The sequence below is a fragment of the Oncorhynchus masou genome, chromosome 1 (genome assembly GCF_036934945.1).
Source record: "Oncorhynchus masou masou isolate Uvic2021 chromosome 1, UVic_Omas_1.1, whole genome shotgun sequence".
Taxonomy (NCBI): Eukaryota; Metazoa; Chordata; class Actinopteri; order Salmoniformes; family Salmonidae; genus Oncorhynchus; species Oncorhynchus masou.
Genome location: NC_088212.1, coordinates 52,465,022 through 52,487,411, shown reverse-complemented (window position 1 = coordinate 52,487,411; position 22,390 = coordinate 52,465,022). Strand labels below are relative to the sequence as shown.

Here is a 22,390-nt window from a genome sequence, read left to right as displayed (position 1 = left end):
CCAACCTAAGTGTATGTAAACTTCCCGACTTCTTCAACTGTATATGGCATCGTGTCGGCAAGCGGTTTGCTCCACATGGTGGGATTATGGTATGGGCAGGCATATGTTATGAACAATAAACACAATTGCATTTTATCGATGGGAATTTTAATGCACAAAAATACAATGACGAGATCCTGAGGTCCATTTCTTTAAGGTATCTGTGACCAACAGATGCATATCTGCATTCCCAGTAATGTCAAATCCATAGATTATGGCCAAATGTATTTATTTCAATTGACTGATTTTTGTCACATGAAGAACTGTAACTAATTAAAATCTTAAATTGTTGCATGTAGCGTTTATATTTTAGTTCAGTATATATTTAGGCTAGTTACGTTATTTATTTATTTATTATACCTTTATTTAACTCGGCAAGTCAGTTAAGAACAAATTCTTATTTTCAATGATGGCCGAGAAACAATTCCCTGTAACAGTAAACATATACAGGAAACAAAAGGCGACCGGAGATCTAAATAACCAAAACATAATTTTCCGACCCACATCATCAGTTAAGCAATGCCAGCCTACCATAAACATGTTTCCTGACTATTGAGATTGTTCAAATATGTACTTGTTATTTTCTGAAAAGATGCAAATGATAAAAATACCATTTTGTCACCTTTTTGGACCCTCACCAGTTTGCATCACTGCAGGTAAACCAAAGCATGGGTTGCTGTTGTACCTTGTCTATACACTGCTTACAGCAGGGATCATCAACTAGATTCAGCTGCGGGACATTTTTTATTTTTTGTTGTTGAGCATATGGTCAGGGGGCTGCAACATAATTACAAATAATATGTAAACTGCTAATTGACTGCAAGAAGCCCAAACCAATATAATGGGGGGCAAATAGAATCCTGCGGGCAGCCAGTTGGGGAATCCTGGTTTACAGGTTAAGGGAACCAATATGTAATTTTGTACTTTGGATGAACCATTGAGTGGTGGTGGGTTATTTTAAAATTAATCACAGAATACCAGGAACAGCCCCATCTTCCTGTCAGAATCTGGTAATATCAGGATGTAAGATGGGACATAAACCTAACAACTTCAATGACTAATTTCTCTGAACAGGGTAAAAAAAACTATCACAAATTCACTGAGCCGCAGCTCCATACTACTTGTCAAACTTGTTGGGTTGGGATTGGTGTGGGTGGTCTGTGTGTGGCTTTTGACAATTTCTTTGGAATCCTCATGTTTCACACATTGTTAGAATATTTTGGGGTCCAAATCAGATTTCATCTACTATATTTATTGAATATTAAATGATTCATAAAATTTAAAATGCACAATTTGTCTGAAATCAATTAGAAACATTTCTCAGGGATCTAATTATATTTCAACAAAATGTTGCAGGAATGCTAATCTTATCTGTTTTTTTACTACAAAAACGATTTTGGGAACTATCTGAGATGGTGGGTGTCATGACATGCTGAAATTACATGGAAAGACCCTAAAGTATTATCAAAGACTTTCCAAACCTGGGTCTGCTGCAGACTACTTTTCCTGTTTCCTCAGCCGACAAATCACTTCTCTTTTCCTAACCTTGTGAAAATTGATCCTGCATTCGTGCCATATGTGCGCAAGCAATACAGAGTCAAATGTATTCTCTTTAGTCTGTATGGCTACTTGTATGTACTTGATCTCTTTGCTCTGTTTATCAACTACTGAGATATTTCATGCTGGTGTGTTAGCCTATTCTCACTGTGTGTGTAGTTTCCATGGTCGGTCCCTGACTGCAGGTCCTTCAGATATTCCTCTATATGATTGGAAGCCAAGTCCCAGCACCCCACCTGGTCCTCATGCATCTGCACTGGCCATCGGGAGGAAGTAAGGCTTCTTTATTCTTTCTCTGTTTTCTTCTACCTGCCCTATTTCATTAGCACAGGTACCATTTCCAAACATTAGACCTGAAATGTTGCAGTTTCCTAAAGTGTGTGTGTGAATCTTCCTCTCCTGTGTGTGCTCCTGTGTCTTCTCCCTTTGTATACTAGGAGGCACAGTGGAGACCACAGCCCGTATAATTTAAAGAGGCAGCACTTCAGTTCCCCTGTCCCCCATTATGGCAGTCCTCCTGCTGTCGGCTCCTCTCCCTCTGTATCCCGCCCTGGCCCCAGGGAAACACAGTCTACCCTAATCCAGCACTCCCCTCTCAGCCCCCAACCGTCTGCCCCACGGATGCCCCCCCTGTGGGGAGAGAACCCTCGTAGCTCACTGCAGGCTTATGCCAAGGACAAGGTAAGCCTCAGGATCATGATAATAATACATATTATGTGTAGCGGTTTTCTTTTTATCCAACCCGGGCGTTTACATTCACGTTCACATGGATATACACAAACAAATAGAGATGATGGGAAAACAAGTCCCAGTGGGAAAGCCCATGTGTGTATCAGCACAAATGCTGTGAGTTGTTATGTCTCTCAGCTGAGTGGTCAGATGGTGGAGCTTTTTGAGGCATGCCAGCAGCAGTCGACTGACCTGGAGAGGAAGGAGCTGTGCAGAGCTCAACTACAGAGAGAGATCCAGAGACTCTTCCCATGTATGTAACACACATAGACACACACTAAATCATCCTACTGTCATAATTCTCTACACCCCCCCCCCCTCTCTCTCTCTCTCTCAGTGGTGAGGTTGTACCTGGCTGGTTCTTCTCTGAGTGGTTTCGGCAGCAGGAACAGTGACGCTGACCTCTGTTTGGTCATCCAAGCAGCACCAGTGAGTGTGTCAATTACTTGTAACAGACCCAAACCAGATCTCCATCCAACCATTTAATGCGGATGAATTACCCGAAGCATAAAAAAAGTCACAGCAGGCCTGGTGGAAACAGGAAATTTGTGGGTAAAATTTCCTAATGTCAACAACACAAAATACGCTGGACAAGGGTGGATAATCTTTTTGTCGTGAAATTGAGTATGCGACAATTGTGGTGGAAACACCTTTATGTGCAAATGTTGATATAATAACCATAATTTTGAGGTAAACTTGGAAGTAAATATGTTATGTTGTAGGCCTATCACCACAATGTGGAAAAGCATGAGTTTATAGGCAGATTAAACAAGTTATGATGAAATTTCCAATAAATATCGAGGGTAGGCTATTATTTGAATGCTGGTGACATGATGATCGGTGCTTTATCAAATATAATGATCTTGCTCTTAGCCTATCTTGTCATATAACCTACCCTGTCCACATTATCAGCGAACTCTTCTCTAAAAAGCATGCGCCAAAACCAGATTGGGCACATTTGCTGGTACATGGGAACTTAAGCGCAAAAGTGTTTTTAATGTGCACTATGTCCTCACACACAGTTTTTGATGGAAACACACCTCGTGGTAAAATGCACATATGGTTTTTATGCAGATTCTTTGAAAAAATTACTTGAAGATCTGTCGCCAATTGGTTGGAAACCTAGCTACAGACACACAGCCATATTAGCAAAGACGTGATATCAGTCAAAACACCTCAAAACAAGACATTGTGAAACGAGCCACCTACAGTTCGCAACATGGCAGCTTCTTGTCATTGTTGCTAGCTATCTGACCGTCTAGAATCACAACAACACACAGACCTTTGCCCCATTGAAGCGTGCGCATCGTTTTTGCGACTATCAGCTAACCCGTCTATCTTTCTGTGAATATAATGCCCATTGACCCTGTCTGTGTCTCTGTCAGGTGGATCAGAGGAATGATGCTGTGTATGTACTCAGTCTCATTCAGCAGCTCTTCTACAGACTCTGTGAGTACTACCGCTGCTGTTTAAGCACATTTCAGCTTTGTCTCTCAATACTCTTCATCAGCTTCCTTGTTTCCTCTCCCTTTCTCCAATCCATTATGAATACTAGTACAGTACCAGTCAAAAGTTTGGACACACCTACTCATTCAAGGGTTCTTCTTTATTTTTACAATGTTCTACATTGTAGAATAATAGTGAAGACATCAGAACTATCACATATGGAATCATTTAGTAACCAAAAACGTGTTAACTTTTGACTGGTACTGTATAAGGTTCTGCTTTATTGTTTACACCATATTGCTTTCACCTGTCAGATTGGTGGGCTTGGCCCATCTTGTTCCATGAGTTTGTGTATTAATGATAAGGAGCAGCTGTATTTATCCTCAGTGGCCTCTAGAGGGCTCTAGTTCCCTGGTGAAGCCGGAGTGATTGATATATATAGAGATGTAGGTAAACTAAACACACACAATGGTGTTCACTTTAGGTAGTCATAGTAACGAAAATATGTGTGCAAGGTCTTGTGGAGTTGAGGAATATGTGTATGTTCTGGTCCACAGCGTACATAGAGAGACCGCAGCTGATCCGTGCCAAGGTCCCCATCCTCAAATTCAGAGACAAAGTCAGGTGGGTGGAAAATGTATCAATCAATCACATTTTATTTGTCTTTTTGATTTTCATAAACACATTTAGGCTTAGCAGGCAGAGGCAACACTGGCAAGGAAAGACTCCTTGAGAGGAAGAGTAGAAACCTTGTGAACAACCAGACTCTTGAGGTGAAGCCAATATTTTTCTGGCTGACTGGGTATAAGCGTATAGGTCCTCCTTCACACAATACGGCTGTGCATCAAACATTTCTTTACAGACAGAAATATGTACATGTTACTAATGGTCCACAGTAGAACAGTGCATGGGCAATGGACTATATCAAACCTCAATAAAAAAATGTATTTATCTCTTCCTCTCTCTTTCTCTAGTGGAGTCGAGTTTGATCTGAACGTAAACAACACTGTAGGGATCAGAAACACCTTCTTGCTGAGGAGTTACGCCTACGGTTAGGTCACACACATAACACCCACACCCACCACTGCTTAACTGTCACCACTCACCTTTCACCCTCTTCCAGCTATTGGCTACTGGTTAAACTAAATCATTAGTTTGTGCATGTGGTTGACATTAAAACTGGGGATCTAAGCAGTGTGGCTATTCTCCTTTCTTTTTACAGTGCATTCCCTTACCTTTTTCCACGTTTTGTTACGTTACACGCAGTCTTATTCTAAAATTGGTTAAATACATTTTTTCCCCCCTCATCAATCCACACACAATACCCCATTGCAAATGTATTAAAAATAAAAAACAGATACCTTATTTACATACAGTACCAGTCAAAAATTTGGACACCTACTCATTCAAGGGTTCTTCTTTATTTTTACTATATTCAGAACTATGAAATAACACAGATATGGAATCATGTAGTAACCAAAAACGTGTTAAACAAATCAAACTATATTTTAGATTGTTCAATGGAGCCACCCTTTGCCTTGATGACAGCTTTGCACAATCTTGGCATTCTCTCAACCAGCTTCATGCTTTTCCAACAGTCTTGAAGGAGTTCCCACATATGCTGAGCACCTGTTGGCTGATGTTCCTTCTTTCTGCGGTCCAACTCATCCCAAACCATCTCAGTTGGGTTGAGGTCTGGTGATTGTGGAGGCCAAGTCATCTGATGCAGCACTCCATCACTCTCCTTATTGGTCAAATAGCCCTTACACAGCCTGGATGTGTGTTTTGGTTCATTGTCCTGTTAGAAAAACAAATTATAGTCCCACTAAGGCAAACCAGATGAGATGGCGTATCGCTTTAGAATGCTGTGGTAGCCATGCTGGTTAAGTGCTTTGAATTCTAAATATATCCCTGACAGTGTCACCAGCAAAGCACCATCACACCTGCTTCTCCATGCTTCACTGTGGGAACCACACATGCAGAGATTATCTGTTCACCTACTCTGTGTCTCACAAAGACACGGCGGTTGGATCCAAAATATCTCAAATTTGGACTCATCAGACCAAAGGACAGATTTCCACTGGTCTAATGTCCATTGCCCTTGTTTCTTGGCCCAGGCAAGTCTCTTCTTATTGGTGTCCTTAGTAGTGGTTTCTTTGCAGCAATTTGACTATGAAGGCCTGATTCACCGTCTCCTCTGAACTCTTGATGTTGAGATGTCTGTTACTTGAACTCTGTGAAGCATTTATTTGGGCTGCAATTTCTGAGACTGGTAACTCTAATGAACTTATCCTCTGTAGCAGAGGGTCTACTTTTCCTGTGATGGTCCTCATGAGACCCAGTTTCACCATAGTGCTTGATGGTTTTTACGACTGCGCTTGAAGAAACGTTCAAAGTTCTTGAAATTCATGTAATGATGGACTGTCCTTTCTCTTTGGTTATTTGAGCATTCATATGGACTTGGTCTTTTACCAAATAGGGCTATGTTCTGAATACCACCCCTGCCTTGTCACAGCACAACTGATTGGCTCAAACTCATTAAGAAAGATAGAACTTCCACAAATGACCTTTTAACAAGGCACACCTGTTTAATGAAATGCATTCCATTTGACTACCTCATGAAGCTGGTTGAAAGAATGCCAAGAGTTTGCAAAGCCATCATCACGGCAAAGGGTGGCTACTTTGAAGAATCTCAAATATAAATATATTTTGATTTGTTTAACGCTTTTTTGGTTACTACATGATTCCTTATTTGTTATTTTGTAGTTTTGATGTCTTCACTATTATTCTCCAATGTAGAAAATAGTAAAAATAAAGAAAACCCCTGGTATGAGTAGCTGTGTCCAAACTTTTTACGGGTACTGTAAGTATACTGTAAGGGGCGGCAGGTAGCCTAGTGGTTAGATCATTGTGCCAGTAACCGAAAGCTTGCTGGATTGATGAGTCCCCAAGCTGACAAGGTCAAAATCTGTCGTTCTCCCCCTGAGCAAGGGGGCAGAAGACGTGGATGTCAATTATTGCAGCCCCCCCCAAACCTCTGTGATTCAGAGGGGTTGGGTTAAATGCAGAAGACACATTTCAGTTGAATGCATTCAGTTGTACAACTTCTAGGTATCCCCCTTTCCGCTATGCAGACCCTTTGCTATGAGACTCGAAATTGAGCTCAGGTACATCCTGTTTCCATTGATCATCCTCGATATTTCTACAACTTGATTGGAGTCCACCTGTGGTAATTTCAATTGATTGGACATTATTTGGAAAGGCACACACCTGTTTATATAAGGTCCTACAGTTGACAGTGCATGTCAGAGCAAAACCCAAGCCATGAGGTCGAAGGAGCTCCGAGACAGGATTGTGTTGGCACAGATCTGGGGAAGGGTACCAAAACATTTCTGCATTATTGAAGGTCCCCAAGAACACAGTGGCCTCCATCCTTCTTAAATGGAAGATGTTTGGATCCACCAAGACTCTTCCTAGATCTGGCCACCCGGCCAAACTGAGCAATCGGGGGAGAAGGGCCTTGGTCGGGGAGATGACCAAGAACCTGATGGTCAGTCTGACAGAGCTCTAGATTTCCTCTGTGGAGATGGGAGAACCTTCCAGAAGGACAACCATCTCTGCAGCACTCCACCAATCAGGCCTTATGGTACAGTGGCCAGACGGAAGCATCTCCTCAGTAAAAGGCACATGACAGCCCGCTTGGAGTTAGCCAAAAGGCAACTAAAGACTCCCTGGTCTGATGAAACCAAGATTTAACACTTTGACCTTAATGCCAAGCGTCACGTCTGGAGGAAACCTGTATTCATCCCTATGCTGAAGAATGGTGTTGGCAGCATCATGCTTCGGGATGTTTTTCAGCGGGAGGGACTGGGAGACTAGTCAGGATCAAGGGAAAGATGAACGGAGCAAAGTGCAGAGAGATCCTTGATGAAAATCTGCTCCAGAGCGCACATAATCTCAGACTAGGGCGAACGTTCACCTTCCAACAGGACAATGACCCTAAGCACACAGCCAAGACAGCGCAGGAGTGGCTTCCAGACAAGTCTCTGAATGTCCTTGAGTGGCCCAGCCAGAGCCGGACTTAAACAATATGGAACATCTCTGGAGAAACCTGAAAATAGTTGTGCGGCGACTCTCCCCAACCAACCTGACAGAGCTTGAGAGGAAGCCAAGCTTGTAGCATCATACCCAAGACGACTCAAGGCTGTAATTGCTGCCAAATTACTGAGTAAAGGGTCTGAATACTTATGTAAGTGTGACATTTCAGTGTTTTATTTTTAATAAATGTGCAAAAAAATGATAACCTGTTTTTGCTTTGTCATTATGGGGTATTGTCTGTAGATTGATTAGAAACATCTACACACAATACCCTTATAGAATAAGGCTGTAATGTAACAAAATGTAGAAAAGGTCAAGGGGTCTGAATACTTTCCAAATGCACTGTACATGCTGTTCTAGAGTAACCACAGACCTGCACTACCACATTACTCCACTCACAACAAATTAATAATATCAAAACAGATTATTTGGGTGAAAGTCACACATTTCAATAAGGAGAGTATTTCAAACCCTGTTACACACTGTGTGCTGGATGTGTGCCCACTATGTTACAATTCTGTACTAGCCTCTTGTCTCTCGCTCGGTGTGTCTATAGCTGAGCGGCGTGTGCGTCCCATCATCTTGGTGGTAAAGAGGTGGGCCAGACATCACAGGATAAACGACGCCAGTAAAGGAACACTCAGCAGCTACACTCTAGTACTGATGGTACTACACTACTTACAGAGTGAGTGTAAACACACGCACACACACACAATCATGGTCCTGCACCAACTACAATATACCTCTGGCATTCCTTTTTCGAGGTTAACCACTACACAGTTTAACCCCGTGTGTCTGTCTCTGTCTTTACAGCTTTGCCTGAACCAGTCATTCCCTCTCTGCAGAATGAATATCCAGTAAGGAAATTTACATTTACTCTTAAACGACAAAAACAGGCTACATTACAGGTTTATTAAGTCGTTTTAGGCTACCAATTCCAATAAAACGACATGTCATTACTTTCCATGATTTGTCTAACTACACTATCTTGAATCTAAGCAAAGATGTTTTTTTGTTACAGAGTGTAGTTTTTACTGACCATGTCAAGCAATACATTTCACTGCACCCATCCGTTGTATGTATGTGACAAAACATTTTATACTTTTTTTATTATAAATTATTGACGTATAATAGGAATTTGGGTACATTACTCAACCTGTGACTCCAATGTTCTAATGAATATCGGTTTCTCCCAGCACCCAGACACCTCCTTTCCACTGTGTGTAGGAGTCTTTGTCCCTATATGATGCAGGGTTTCCGTAAGCCGGCAATAGCCGGTTTTGTGCCCCAAAAAACACATGAACAGCTGATAAATAAAACTGTCTCCGGCCAATTATCTGGGGAAAGAAAAATAATCCCATTGCAAAAATGATGCTTTTTAGCATATTCCATGATGGAAATACCAGTCGATGTAAATACATTTGACCGATTATGCTGACCCATTTTTATGTTAATTAGCATAATTTTGTGGAATTAAATTGGCCTTTGTGTATTTTCAGTAGTCGTTAAGTTTATCACATGCGTACAGATACAGAGCCTATGAGCGGAAAATCTGCCAGACAGCGCGAGAGCTGCTGCTACAGCTTTTCAAACAACTAATTTGTTGCTGCTGGAGTGAAACGTGCTTGTATAATCTCATTCATTGCCTATATGCAACAGTAAGATAGGCGTGTCACACGCTACTTTGCAATGATCTGGATGCAATATGTATTTTGAAAACTTAGTTGTTTGAAACCTGAATGTTTTACTTCATATAATTAGTCATGTCTTACCTTGCTTCAAAGTAAAATATGACAATACAAACGTGGAGGCAATTATACTGAACAAAAATAAAAACGCAAGGTGTAAAGTTCCCAGACATTTTCGAAACGCACAAAAAGCGTGAGCATTTCTCCTTTGCCAAAATGATCCATCCACCTGACAGGTGTGGCATTTCAAGAAGCTGATTAAATAGCATGATCATTACATACTTGCACCTTGTGCTGGGAACAATAAAAGGCCACTCTAAAATGGGCAGTTTTTTCACAGATGTCTCAAATTTTGAGGGAGCATGCAATTGGCATGCTGACTCCAGGAATGTCCACCAGAGCTTTTGCCAGAGAAATTAATGTTCATTTCTATACCATAAACGTTGTTTGTGAGAATTTGGCAGTACGTCCAACCGGCCTCATAAACACAGACTACGTGTAACCACGCCAACCCATGACCTCTACATATGGCTTCTTCACCTCCGGGATCGTCTGAGACCAGCCAACCGGACAGCTGATAAAACGGCGTTTGCACAACTGAAGAATTTCTGTACTACAAACTGTCAGAAACCGTGTCAGGGAAGCTCATCTGACTTCAGTGAGCAAATGCTCACCTTTGATGGCCACTGGCACGCTAGAGAAGTGTGCTCTTTACGGATTAATCCTGGTTACCATGGCGTCGTGTGGGCAACCGGTTTGCTGATGTCAATATTGTGAACAGAGTGCCCCATGGTGGGGTTATGGTATGGGCAGTCATAAGCTACAGGCAATGAACACAATTGCATTTTATCCATGGCAATTTGAATGCAGAGACACCTTGACGAGATCCCGAGGCCCATTGTCGCGCCATTCATCCACCGCCATAACCTCATGTTTCAGCATGATAATGCACGGCCCATGTCGAAATGATCAAATCAAATTTATTTATATAGCCCTTCGTACATCAGCTGATATCTCAAAGTGCTGTACAGAAACCCAGCCTAAAACCCCAAACAGCAAGCAATGCAAGTGTAGAAGCACGGTGGTTAGGAAAAACTCCCTAGAAAGGCCAAAACCTAGGAAGAAACCTAGAGAGGAACCAGGCTATGTGGGGTGGTCAGTCCTCTTCTGGCTGTGCCGGGTAGAGATTATAACAGAACATGGCCAAGATGTTCAAATGTTCATAAATGACCAGCATGGTCGAATAATAATAAGGCAGAACAGTTGAAACTGGAGAAGCAGCACGGCCAGGTGGACTGGGGACAGCAAGGAGTCATCATGTCAGGTAGTCCTGGGGCATGGTCCTAGGGCTCAGGTCCTCCGAGAGAGAGAAAGAAAGAGAATTAGAGAGAGCATATGTGGGGTGGCCAGTCCTCTTCCGGCTGTGCCGGGTGGAGATTATAACAGAACATGGCCAAGATGTTCAAATGTTCATAAATGACCAGCATGGTCGAATAATAATAACGCAGAACAGTTGAAACTGGAGCAGCAGCATGGCCAGGTGGACTGGGGACAGCAAGGAGTCATCATGTCAGGTAGTCCTGGGACATGGTCCTAGGGCTCAGGTCCTCCGAGAGAGAGAAGGAGAGAATTAGAGAACGCACACTTTGATTCACACAGGACACCGAATTGGACAGGAGAAGTAATCCAGATATAACAAACTGACCCCAGCCCCCCGACACATAAACTACTGCAGCATAAATACTGGAGGCTGAGACAGGCTGAGATCTGTACACAATTCCTGGAAGTTGAAAATGTCTCAGTTCCATGAGCTGCATACTCACCAGACATGTCACCCATTGAGCATGTTCGGGATGCTCTGGATCGACGTGTACAACATCGTCGTACAGTTCCCACCAATATTCAGCAATTAATTAATTCAAATTAACTGATTTCCTTATATGACCTGTAACTCCGTAAAATCTTTGAAATTGTGGAATGTTGCATTTGTATTTTTGTTCAGTGTATTTTATAAAGACTTCTATAAACCATTGAAACCGGTAGCATATTTCTCTCATGTTCTATTGATTTTCAAGTGAACTTTCTTTCAGTTTCCAGTAGCCAAAGGCACAATACTGGTCATATTAGCAACCCCTGCTAGTTGCATCTCCAGATCTCCCCTCTTTCAAAATTTCTAGCGGACATTTTCATCTCTGTCACTAAACCGCTTGTATTTTCGGTGCGCTTTCGGCAATAGTGTTTTCTTGCTAATTGCATTATGGAACGAACATTCACGCATAGCTTACTGCCTTGTGCGCATTGCTGCGCTTATAATGTGAATAAATAATAGCTAAATGTTCTGATCTATTACATCAGCCTCAATGCTTTAAAAAAAAATACAAATTATGTAGCCAGAGTCTGTTAGGAGTAGGCTATTTCTTTCTTGCACAGAACAACAAGCTGACCAATAGAATAGGTCAACTTTTCTACTATGGGGATATTAGATTGACATATGCTAGTGACTTTTCCGTCGGTTACTTGTCTTGTTAGCTGAAGAAAAGTAAATGTGGCAGTTTATCTAACATCTTCAAAGTGCGCATCGGTATCCAGTAAGAAGGAAGCATGTCGTTGCATCCTCGAGTTGTATGTGATTTCTGTCATTCTGAGCACCGTGGATGGACGCCCTAATCAGGTTACGCACCTGATGCATATGGTCCGGTAAATTTCTCAAAAGCCCTAGTATGATGGTGTAATTTACAACATACTGTGTGATGGTGTCATCTGTTCCTCTGTGATAATGCCATCTGTCCCAGTGTAATTAGTGTTGTATTCCCTTGCTCAAACTTTGCTGATACATGCCAGATCTTACAATGCCTGGATAGATCATTTATGTATCCGCATCATAGGTTATGGCAATCTGGTCGATGACGTGGCACGCAACCATTGTTTGATGCAACGTATGAGCATGGAAACACAAACAATGTCATCTGTACCTGTAGGATGATGGTCTGTCCCTGTTTGATGAGGTCATGTTAAATCACTGGGGCGTATTCATTAAAAATAAGACACAGCGTTGTAAAACATTTTGCAGGGAAACCGTTTAATACCGAACATTCTGCAATGTGCCGCACTAAACGGAACTCAACATCTTTTGCTTGATGTTGCAGAACCTGTTTTAGCTGCAGAATGTTTTGCAACCGTGATTGACTAATGAATACACCCCTGCTGTTTCAGGAGTGTTTTAGTCCATCCATGGATATCCACCGTGTGCCTGAGGGTCCGAGAGACATCCCCCCCTACTCCTCCTCTAACCAGGCCTCACTGGGAGAGCTGCTGCTGGGCTTTCTCAACTACTACACCTCCGTCTTTAGGTAATATTGCTAAAATATTCCTCTAGTACTGTCTTCAGGTAAGACCCTTCAAATAATCCTCAAAAACTCAACATTTACTCTGTAAAAGTACTACAGCAATGTCGCCAGGTAAGTAAAGTTGCCGGTAGGGTTGGGGGGTATCCAGATTTTCAGACCTTTTTTTACTGTCCTTGTGCCATACTGGGGTATAAGGTATTATTTACGTTGCAGAACAAGGGGTCACTTTTTTATGCAAAAAAAAACCCAATAACCATCTGTAAAAAAAATGCTAGCAGATGCTAATAAGTACTAACAAATTTCCATAGCAGATGCTAGCTATATGCTAATACACTTCCTCGCATGTGGTCTGTGCCCTGGCAAGTTCTAGTGAGGGAGATAAGTGTTTCCAGTTTCAGAAATGTTTGTAGTTCGTTCCAGTCATTGGCAGCAGAGAACTGTAAGGAGAGGCAGCCAAAGGAAGAATTGGTTTTGGGGGTGACCAGAGAGATATACCTGCTGGAGCGCGTGCTACAGTTTGGTGCTGCTATGGTGACCAGCGAGCTGAGATAAGGGGGGACTAGCAGGGTCTTGTAGATGACCTGGAGCCAGTGGGTTTGGCGACGAGTATGAAGCGAGGGCCAGCCAACGAGAGTGTACAGGTCGCAGTGGTGGGTAGTATATGGGGCTTTGGTGACAAAACGGATGGCACTGTGATAGACTCCATCCAATTTATTGAGTAGGGTATTGGAGGCTATTTTGTAAATAACATCGCCGAAGTCGAGGATCGGTAGGATGGTCAGTTTTACACGGGTATGTTTGGCAGCATGAGTGAAGGATGCTTTGTTGCGAAATAGGAAGCCAATTTTATATTTCACTTTGGATTGGAGATGTTTGATGTGAATCTGGAAGGAGAGTTTATAGTCTAACCAGACACCTAGGTATTTGTACTTGTCCACATATTCTTAGTCAGAACCGTCCAGAGTAGTGATGTTGGCCAGGCGGGCAGGTGCGGGCAGCAATCGGTTGAGGAGCATGCATTTAGTTTTACTTGTATTTAAGAGCAATGGGAGGCCGTGGAAGGAGAGTTGTATGGCATTGAAGGTCGCCTGGAGGGTTGTTAACACAGTGTCCAAAGAAGGGCCAGAAGTATACAGCATGATGTCGGCGGTTATGATATCGTTTCGGACCTTGAGCGTGGCTGAGGATGTCCCTGGTGTGCTCACCACAAATAATGCTTAGTAGTTGTAAATTAATGTTAAGCTATCTTGTAATCATTAAAGTTCAGTGAAAGTACAGTAAGTTATTGGCAGCTATTTGCAAGTAAGTTACTGGCTATTAAGTTACTGGCTATTAAGTTACTTACAATTTTAGAATAACTTACTGACAGCTAGTTAATAATAGTAATGATAATTCAATTAATTTGTTAAGCGCTTTTCTCACATCCATCACACTTAAGAAAATGTATTAATTGATAATAAAAACAATCCAAAACACAGAACATTGTAAGCAGACAACAATCAAAGCCATACAGGTGTTGTCAGATCCGGTGGACAGTAGAACAGAATACACATACACTACATGACTAAAATGTGTGGACACCTGCTCGTCGAACATCTTATTCCAAAATCATGGGCATTAATATGGAGTTGGTCCCCCATTTTGATGCAATAACAGCCTCCAGTCCTCTGGGAAGGCTTTCTGCTAGATGTCGGAACATTGCTGCGTGGACTTGTTTCACTTCAGCCACAAGTGCATTAGTGAGGTCAGGCACTTCAAGAGGCAGTTTGGAAGTCGGTAGTGAGTGTTGCAACCGGGGACAGACAATTTTTACACGCTTTGGCACTCGGGGGTCCCATTCTGTTAGTTTATGACGGTGCCACGCTGAAAGTAACTGAGCTCTTCAGTAAGGCCATCCTACTGACAATGTTTGTCTATGGAGATTGCATGGCTGTGTGCTCGGTTTTAAACACCTGTCAGGTGTGACTAAAATAGCCAAATCCACTAAGTTGAAGGGGTGTCCACGCACTTTTATATATACAGTTGAAGTCAGAAGTTTACCGTGGTTGGAGTCATTAAAATTGGTTTTTCAACCACTCCTCAAATGTCTTGTTAACAAACTATAGTTTTGGCAAGTCGGTTAGGACATCTACTTTGTGTTTGTGCATGACAGAAGTCATTTTTCCAACAATTGTTTACAGACAGATTATTTAACTTATAATTCACTGTAATCACAATTCCAGTGGGTCAGAATTTTCCATACACTAATTTGACTGTGCCTTTTTAAACAGCTTGGGAAATTCCAGAAAATTATGTCATGGCTTTAGAAGCTTCTGATAGGCTAATTGACATCATTTGAGTCAATTGGAGGTGTACCTGTGGTTTCAAGGCCTACCTTCAAACTCAGTGCCTCTTTGCTTGACATCATGGGAAAATCAAAAGAAATCAGCCAAGACCACAGAAACAAATTGTAGACCGCCACAAGTCTGTTTCATCCTTGGGAGCAATTTCCAAATGCCTGAAGGTACCACGTTCGTCTGAACAAACAATAGTACGCAAGTATAAACACCATGGGACCACGCAGCCGTCATACCACTCAGGAAGGAGACTCATTGCGTCTCCTAGAGATGAACGTACTTGGTGCAAAAAGTGCAAATCAATCCCAGAACAACAACAAAGGACCATGTGAAGATGCTGGAGGAAACAGGTACAAAAGTATCTATATCCACAGTAAAACAAGTCCTATATCGACATAACCTGAAAGGCCGCTCAGCAAGGAAGAAACCACAGCTCCAAAACTGCCATTTAAAAAAGCCAGACTAATGTTTGCAACTGCACATGGGGACAAAGATTGTACTTTTTGGAGAAATGTCCTCTGGTCTGATGAAACAAAAATTGGACTGTTTGGTCATAATGACCATCGTTGTGTTTGGAGGGAAAAGGGTGATGCTTGCAAGCTGAAGAACACCATCCCAACCGTGAAGCACGGGGGTGGCAGCGTCATGTTGTGGGGGTGCTTTGCTGCAGGAGGGACTGGTGCACTTCACAAAATAGATGGCATCATGAGGCAAGAAAATGATGTGGATATATTGAAGCAACATCTCAAGACATCAGTCAGGAAGTTAAAGCTTGGTCGCAAATGGGTCTTCCAAATGGACAATGACCCCAAGCATACTTCCGAAGTTGTGGCAAAACAGTTTAAAGACAACAAAGTCAAGGTATTGGAGTGGCAATCACAAAGTCCTGACCTCAATCCCATAGAAAATTTGTGGGCAGAGTTAAAAAAGCGTGTGCGGGCAAGGAGACCAACAAACCTTACTCAGTTACACCAGCTCTGTCAGGAGGAATATACCAAAATTCACCCAACTTATTGTGGGAAGCTTGTGGAATGCTACCCAAAACGTTTGACTCAAGTTAAACAATTCAAAGGCAATGCTATCAAATACTAATTGTGTGTATGTAAACTTCTGACCCACTGGGAATGTGATGAAAGAAATAAAAGGTGAAATAAATCAATCTCTCTACTATTATTCTGACATTTCACATTCTTAAAATAAAGTGGTGATCCTAACTGACCTAAAACAGGGCATTTTTACTAGGATTAATGTCAGGAATTGTGAAAAACTGAGTTTAAATGTATTTGGCTAAGGTGTATGTAAACTTACGACTTCAACTGTGCGGCAGGGTAGACTAGTGGTAACCGAAAGGTTGCAAGTTCGAATCCCCGAGCTGACAAGGTACAAATCTGTCGTTCTGCCCCTGTTCCTAGGCTGTCATTGAAAATAAGAATTTGTTCTTAAGTAACTGACTTGCCTAGTTAAAATATATATATATATATATATTTTTAAACTGTATAATGTAGGTCCATGAAAGCTTTTCAGAAAAACTCAGTCTTTCGCTGAGCTGTCCTGACCGTGATTATAATGAGGATCCACACAACTGAAAGCCCTGTCACCCATAGTTTTTAGTCCGCTGTGGGGCTGCTGAAGGGAGATGGACCTGCAGGAGCGAAGGATGCGTTTGGGGCAGGAGGTCAGGATAAGATCAGACAGATTTTTGGGTCCAGAGTTGTGGATAGCTTGTTAGCTGTGAACCAGGATTTCAATGTCAGTGCCGACTCGATTCGGTCTTATGTAGCAAAAGTTGAAATGGTGTTTTTTACATTGGATAAAAGTAGAGACTCTGAGCTAGAAAATGGTATATCATACACTACAGTTGAGGAAGAATGGGAAAGTAATTCTGCTTTTAAAGTTGATAAACTTGTAACCTCACTTTTGAGAAAATTGCCTTTTGAATGTTTTGGTGCACCTATTGGAGAGCTCCTTGTCTACACCCATTCAGCATAGTTCACACCCTCTTAAACCTGCTGTCTGATCTAAAAATGAATGGAGTCATGTTTTGCAGCAATTATTGTGGCCTTTGTGTTTCACCGGTTTGCACGATCACGCTAACAGCGTGTTTGTTCTTGTTCAATCGAGACATTGCAGGATATTTAGGTTTACTTATTTTCCCTGATTTTGTCAAGAGTACAGCCTGACAGGAGCCCTACTTTCTTGTTCCCACCCTCAAAGGCAGGCTTTTCAAAAAAACGGGTGCGGTACTAGTTTATAGGTTCACTGGAGCTATGTTACCGCGCATTTTTTATCCGAGATTACAAAAGAATTAGCTATAATGGCTGCTACTGATGATTCCTCTTTCCAGAAGAGCTGGACGACGACAACACGTTTTAATTACAAAAATTGACATAGGAACATACAGCCCTATTTTATTTGAGCCGGAATACACTGAAGAGGAGTTGAAACGTCAAGAAAAATAATTGCGAGACCAGCAAGCTGTGACTGCTTCCTAGACCAGCTGAACCAGGACTCAGTAGGGCAAATTAAAAACAAGTAAGTTATTTTGCTGTCGTTAGCTAGCTAGCAATATAACCTCTTTTTACACAAGGAAGTGTTGTACAGTACAATTTGGTGATCGATTCGGCCATAACATGGCTTGCTAGTAAGTTTAGCGAGTTAGCTTTGTTTTCTATATTTAAAATGTACTGTAGTCTAGCATTTTATAGCTAGTTAGCTAACTAGCCTAGCTAGCCTCAGTGTCTCTCATTAGAGCAACACTGGAGAAATGTGTTGGTGTTTCATATAATGACTTTGGGTCTTTATGACTCATATTAGTCTTGGAGTAACTATACCTGTGGTTTGTAGCGAGCTAGCTAACGTGTGTCTGTGGGTTGTCTCATATTCTACACCGTGCTGCTACAGTAGGAATACAGACATTACACAACAATTTCCCATGAATATCTAATAGCGTTTTCGTCTTTCTCTCACAGACAATATTGCTTGGCTACTAAGAAGTTGATGACTCGCAAGAGGAGATGTGAAAGGTGTGCTCGATTTTATACTCCTGTCGGCAAAGGTGTGGCTGAAATTGCCGAATCCACTAATTTAAAGGGGTTTCCACATACTATGGTATATGTAGTATAAGTATTCACACCCCTGAGTCAATACTTTGTAGAAGCACCTTGAGCAGCTATTACAGTTGTGAGTCTGTCTGGATAAGTCTCAGAGCTTTCCACACGCAACGTTTGCCCATTATTCTTTTCAAATTTCTTCAAGCTCGGTCAAATTGGTTGTTGATCATTGCTAGACAACCATTTTCAGGTCTTGCCATAGATGTTCAAGTAGATTTAAGTGAAAACTGTACTCAGGAACATTCACTGTCTTTTGGTAACCAACTCCAGTGTAGATTTTGCCTTGTGTTTTAGGTTATTGTCCTGCTGAAAGTTGAATTAATCTCCCATTGTCAGGTAGAAAGCAGGCTAAACCAGGTTTTCCTCTGGGATTTTTCCTGTGTTTAGCGCCATTCTGTTTATTTTTTTATCCTTAACAATTACAAGCATACCCATAACATGATGCAGCCACTACTATGCTTGAAAATATGGAGAGTGGTCCTCAGTAATGTGTTTTATTGGATATAAAACATTGTTTTATATATTTGAACTTTTACCCCTTTTTTCATCCCAATTTTGTGATATCCAATTGGAAGTTAGTCTTGTCCCATCTCTTCAACTCCCCTATGGACTCGGGAGAGACGAAGGTCGAGAGCCATGGATCCACCTGTCAAGCCGCTCTGTTTCTTGACGCGCTGCTCTCTTAATCCGGAAGCCAGCCGCACCAATGTGTCGGAGGAAACACGGTATAGCTGGTGACTGAAGTCAGCTTGCAGGCGTCCGGCCAGCCACAAGGATTCGCTAGAGCGCAATTTGACAAGGATATCCCGGCCAGCCAAACGCTGGGCCCAGTGAGCGCCGCCTCATGGGTCTCTGACACAGCCTAGGATCGAACCACCTTAGACCACTGTGCCACTCGGGAAGCTGTTGTATAGCATTTTCCCTCAACACAACACTTTGTATTCAGGACAAAAAGTAAATTGCGGTATTACTTTAGTGCTTTGTTGCAAACAGGATCCATCAATTTATTCTGTACAAGTTTCCTTCTTTTCACTCTGTCAATTAGGTTAGTATTGTGAAGTAACTACAAAGTTGTTGATCTATGCTCAGTTGTCTCCAATCACAGCCATTACACTCTGTAACTGTTTAAAGTCACTATTGGGCCTCAAGGTGAAATCCTGAAGCGGTTTCCTTCCTCTCAGGCAACTGAGTTTGGAAGGACGCCTGTATCTTTGTAGTGACTGGGTGTATTGATACACCATCCAAAGTGTAAATAATAACTTCACCATGCTCAAAGGGATATTCAATGTCTGCTTTTTTATTTTTACTCTAGGTGCCCTTTGCGAGGCATTGGACTACTTTGCTGGTTTTTGTGTTTGAAATCGTGTTTGATATTCACTGCTCGACTGAGGGACCTTACAGATAATTGTATGTGTGGGGTACAGAGATGAGGTAGCTATTCAAAAATCATGTTGAACACTATTATTGCACACAGAGTGAGTCTATGCAACTTATTATGTGACTTGTTAAGCATACTCCTGAACTTATTTAGGCTTGCCATAACAAAGGGGTTGAATGCTTATTGACTCAAGACTTTTCAGCTCATTTGTAAATAATTTGTAAATGACATTTTTCCAATTTAACATTATGGGGTATTGTGTGTAGGCCAGTGATGACAAATTCAGGCAGTAACACAACATAATGTGGAAAAAGTCAAGTTGTGTGAATACTTTCTGAAGGCACTGTATATGTCATACATTTCTATACAGTAACTATTCCTGGATACTGCTGTGTAAACTCACCTCGGTCTCCTGAGCAAATAAACGTTGTCTTGAATACAAGCCATGTCTACTTATTTGCTATATTACCTACATTTCCATCCAATTGGCGACAGATTTTCATGCAAATCTCAAAAAATCTGCATAAAGAAAGTTTTTCCCTCCAGTGGTGTGTCTCTACCAAACTGACTTTTGCCGAGAAAAAGTCAGTGCATGATGTCGTAGTGCACACAAAATGCAATTTTCTGCTAAAGTTCGCATGTACTGAATAAAAATCTGAAGTTCAATGTGTTTCCATCGCATTTTCAACTCTACAGATTAGATTTATATGTTTTGTCTCAAAAATATAGCAAATGTGCCTACACTGGTCTTGGGACATTTGCTATAGCCAACAGCTCGCAGATACAGTGCGGGTAGGTTAGTCTACGTTATGTTATTATTATGGATAAGAGCGAGAATATTTGCCAAATGGCAGTCAAGCATCGATCATGTCACCAGAATAAGACCCTTGATATTTATTTGAAAGGAGCATCAAGCACATAGTGTGCACTTTCAACACTGTGAAGTTCATCATAATTTATAACATCTGTAGCCTACTAAACTGCATGGTTTCCCAAGTCGTAGTGGAAGGATCGCACACCATATCACGAGACTCCAAGTTAGCTTTGATGGTGATGGTTATTACATTAGTATTTGCACATAAAGGCTTTACCACCGCCATTTCTCTCATAATACATTTTACAGACAAAAAAGATCCCACCATGTCAAATTAACACATTTATCTGTAGGCATTTATAAAATTGTACTGAAACTTCCTCTTTCCATCACAGCTGTCATAAAAAATAAATAATACGGTGTGACTTTACTCGTGGTTAGACAGACTAATCTATTGTTTTATTGAAGCATGTTTACTTGCCAACAAATGTAAGTTGAAATGACCCACCAACTCCCTGGATTCTACAAGGTGTCAAAAGCATTCCACAGGGATGCTGGCCCATGTTGACTCCAATAGAATACCACAGTGTGACCCATTAAACCTAGCGGTCAAACAAGGAAATGGTCCTAGTAGTTTTCCCATAGGGGATATTAGAAACACTTAAAATAAGGGCTGTGTCTTGTGTAGGCTTACCCTTCTGTGATTGTTTTGATAACCGTGTAAATCTTTCTAGGACAATGTGACTTCTATCAGGGTAAGCATACATGAAAAAAACTTCATTTGAAGTGTTTCTAAAATTCCCTATGGATGGTTGAAAAACGATTACAACCATTTCCCTTTTTGACAGCTAGGTTTTGTGACGCCTCCACTGTGGGGCCCTACGCTTCCCACAGTTGTGTCAAGTTGGCTGGATGTACTTTGGGTGATGGACCGTTCTTGATACACACTGCAAACTGTTGAGCATAAAAAAACAGCAAAAACTACCTACCATACCCCATTTAAAGGCACTTTAAATATTTTGTCTTGCCATAGTCTCAGAATGGCACACATACACAATCCATGTCTCAATTGTCTCGAGGCTTAAAAATCCTTCTTTAACCTGACTCCGCCCTTTCATCTACACTGATATGAAGTGGATTTAACAAGTGACCTCAATAAGGGATTATAGCTTTCACCTGGTCAGTCTATGTCATGGGAAAGAGCAGGTGTTCTTAATGTTTTGTACACTCCGTGTATACCACAGTTGTGAGCATACTAAGTATTCTATATTATACTACAACATCAGTCAAACTGAATATGGATGTTGTGTCGGTTGAATGTTCCAGGCAGGTTACAAAATGTTCTTTAGCTGGTGAACCTCTTGTGTTGGATAATGGCAGCTGGTTTAGCAGGCGTTGGCGCTGTGGCGATGTTCTTCACCACCCACTGCTTCGACCTCTTTCAGAAGATTTGTATGTAATTCCAACATTCCTGGAAATACATGAAGACTGATCATGAAGATGTGTAACCATACAATAAACCATGTTCATCTGTAAACAAAAAAACAGTACAATAGACTGGTATGTGTTTGTTGTTTACTCAGTCAATAATGGGGCTTTGAGATGGGCTATTAGCAAAGATGTGAAAAGTTTGAGGGGGTCTTGACTTGTAGACAGTTTAGTTGTGTATTTTTGTGTATGAGCACCAAGTTGTGCTGTTGAGTAGACGAACACTGCCAACAATAGTGAATAGGCTAGAAGAGTATGCTAACAATCCCCTCCATGCCAAAGAACTGACTTGCAAGGGTGTGAAAAGTTTGAGGATCACTTGTCTTGTAGACAGTTTTAGTGTATTAGTGATTTTGCTTT

General features: G+C 41.5%; 1 protein-coding gene across 1 annotated transcript in view; it reads left to right on the top strand.

Moving 5' to 3' along the window:
* The window catches only part of tent2 (terminal nucleotidyltransferase 2), a 37,673-nt gene that overhangs the window by 5,565 nt on the left and 9,718 nt on the right, over nt 1–22,390 (top strand). Inside the window, exons 3-12 of the mRNA XM_064974722.1 lie at nt 1,756–1,869; nt 2,034–2,277; nt 2,464–2,578; nt 2,663–2,754; nt 3,711–3,774; nt 4,329–4,395; nt 4,746–4,822; nt 8,426–8,554; nt 8,683–8,726; nt 12,771–12,907. Of these exons, the coding sequence (XP_064830794.1) occupies nt 1,756–1,869; nt 2,034–2,277; nt 2,464–2,578; nt 2,663–2,754; nt 3,711–3,774; nt 4,329–4,395; nt 4,746–4,822; nt 8,426–8,554; nt 8,683–8,726; nt 12,771–12,907 (1,083 nt within the window). The remainder of the gene's footprint in view (nt 1–1,755; nt 1,870–2,033; nt 2,278–2,463; nt 2,579–2,662; nt 2,755–3,710; nt 3,775–4,328; nt 4,396–4,745; nt 4,823–8,425; nt 8,555–8,682; nt 8,727–12,770; nt 12,908–22,390) is intronic.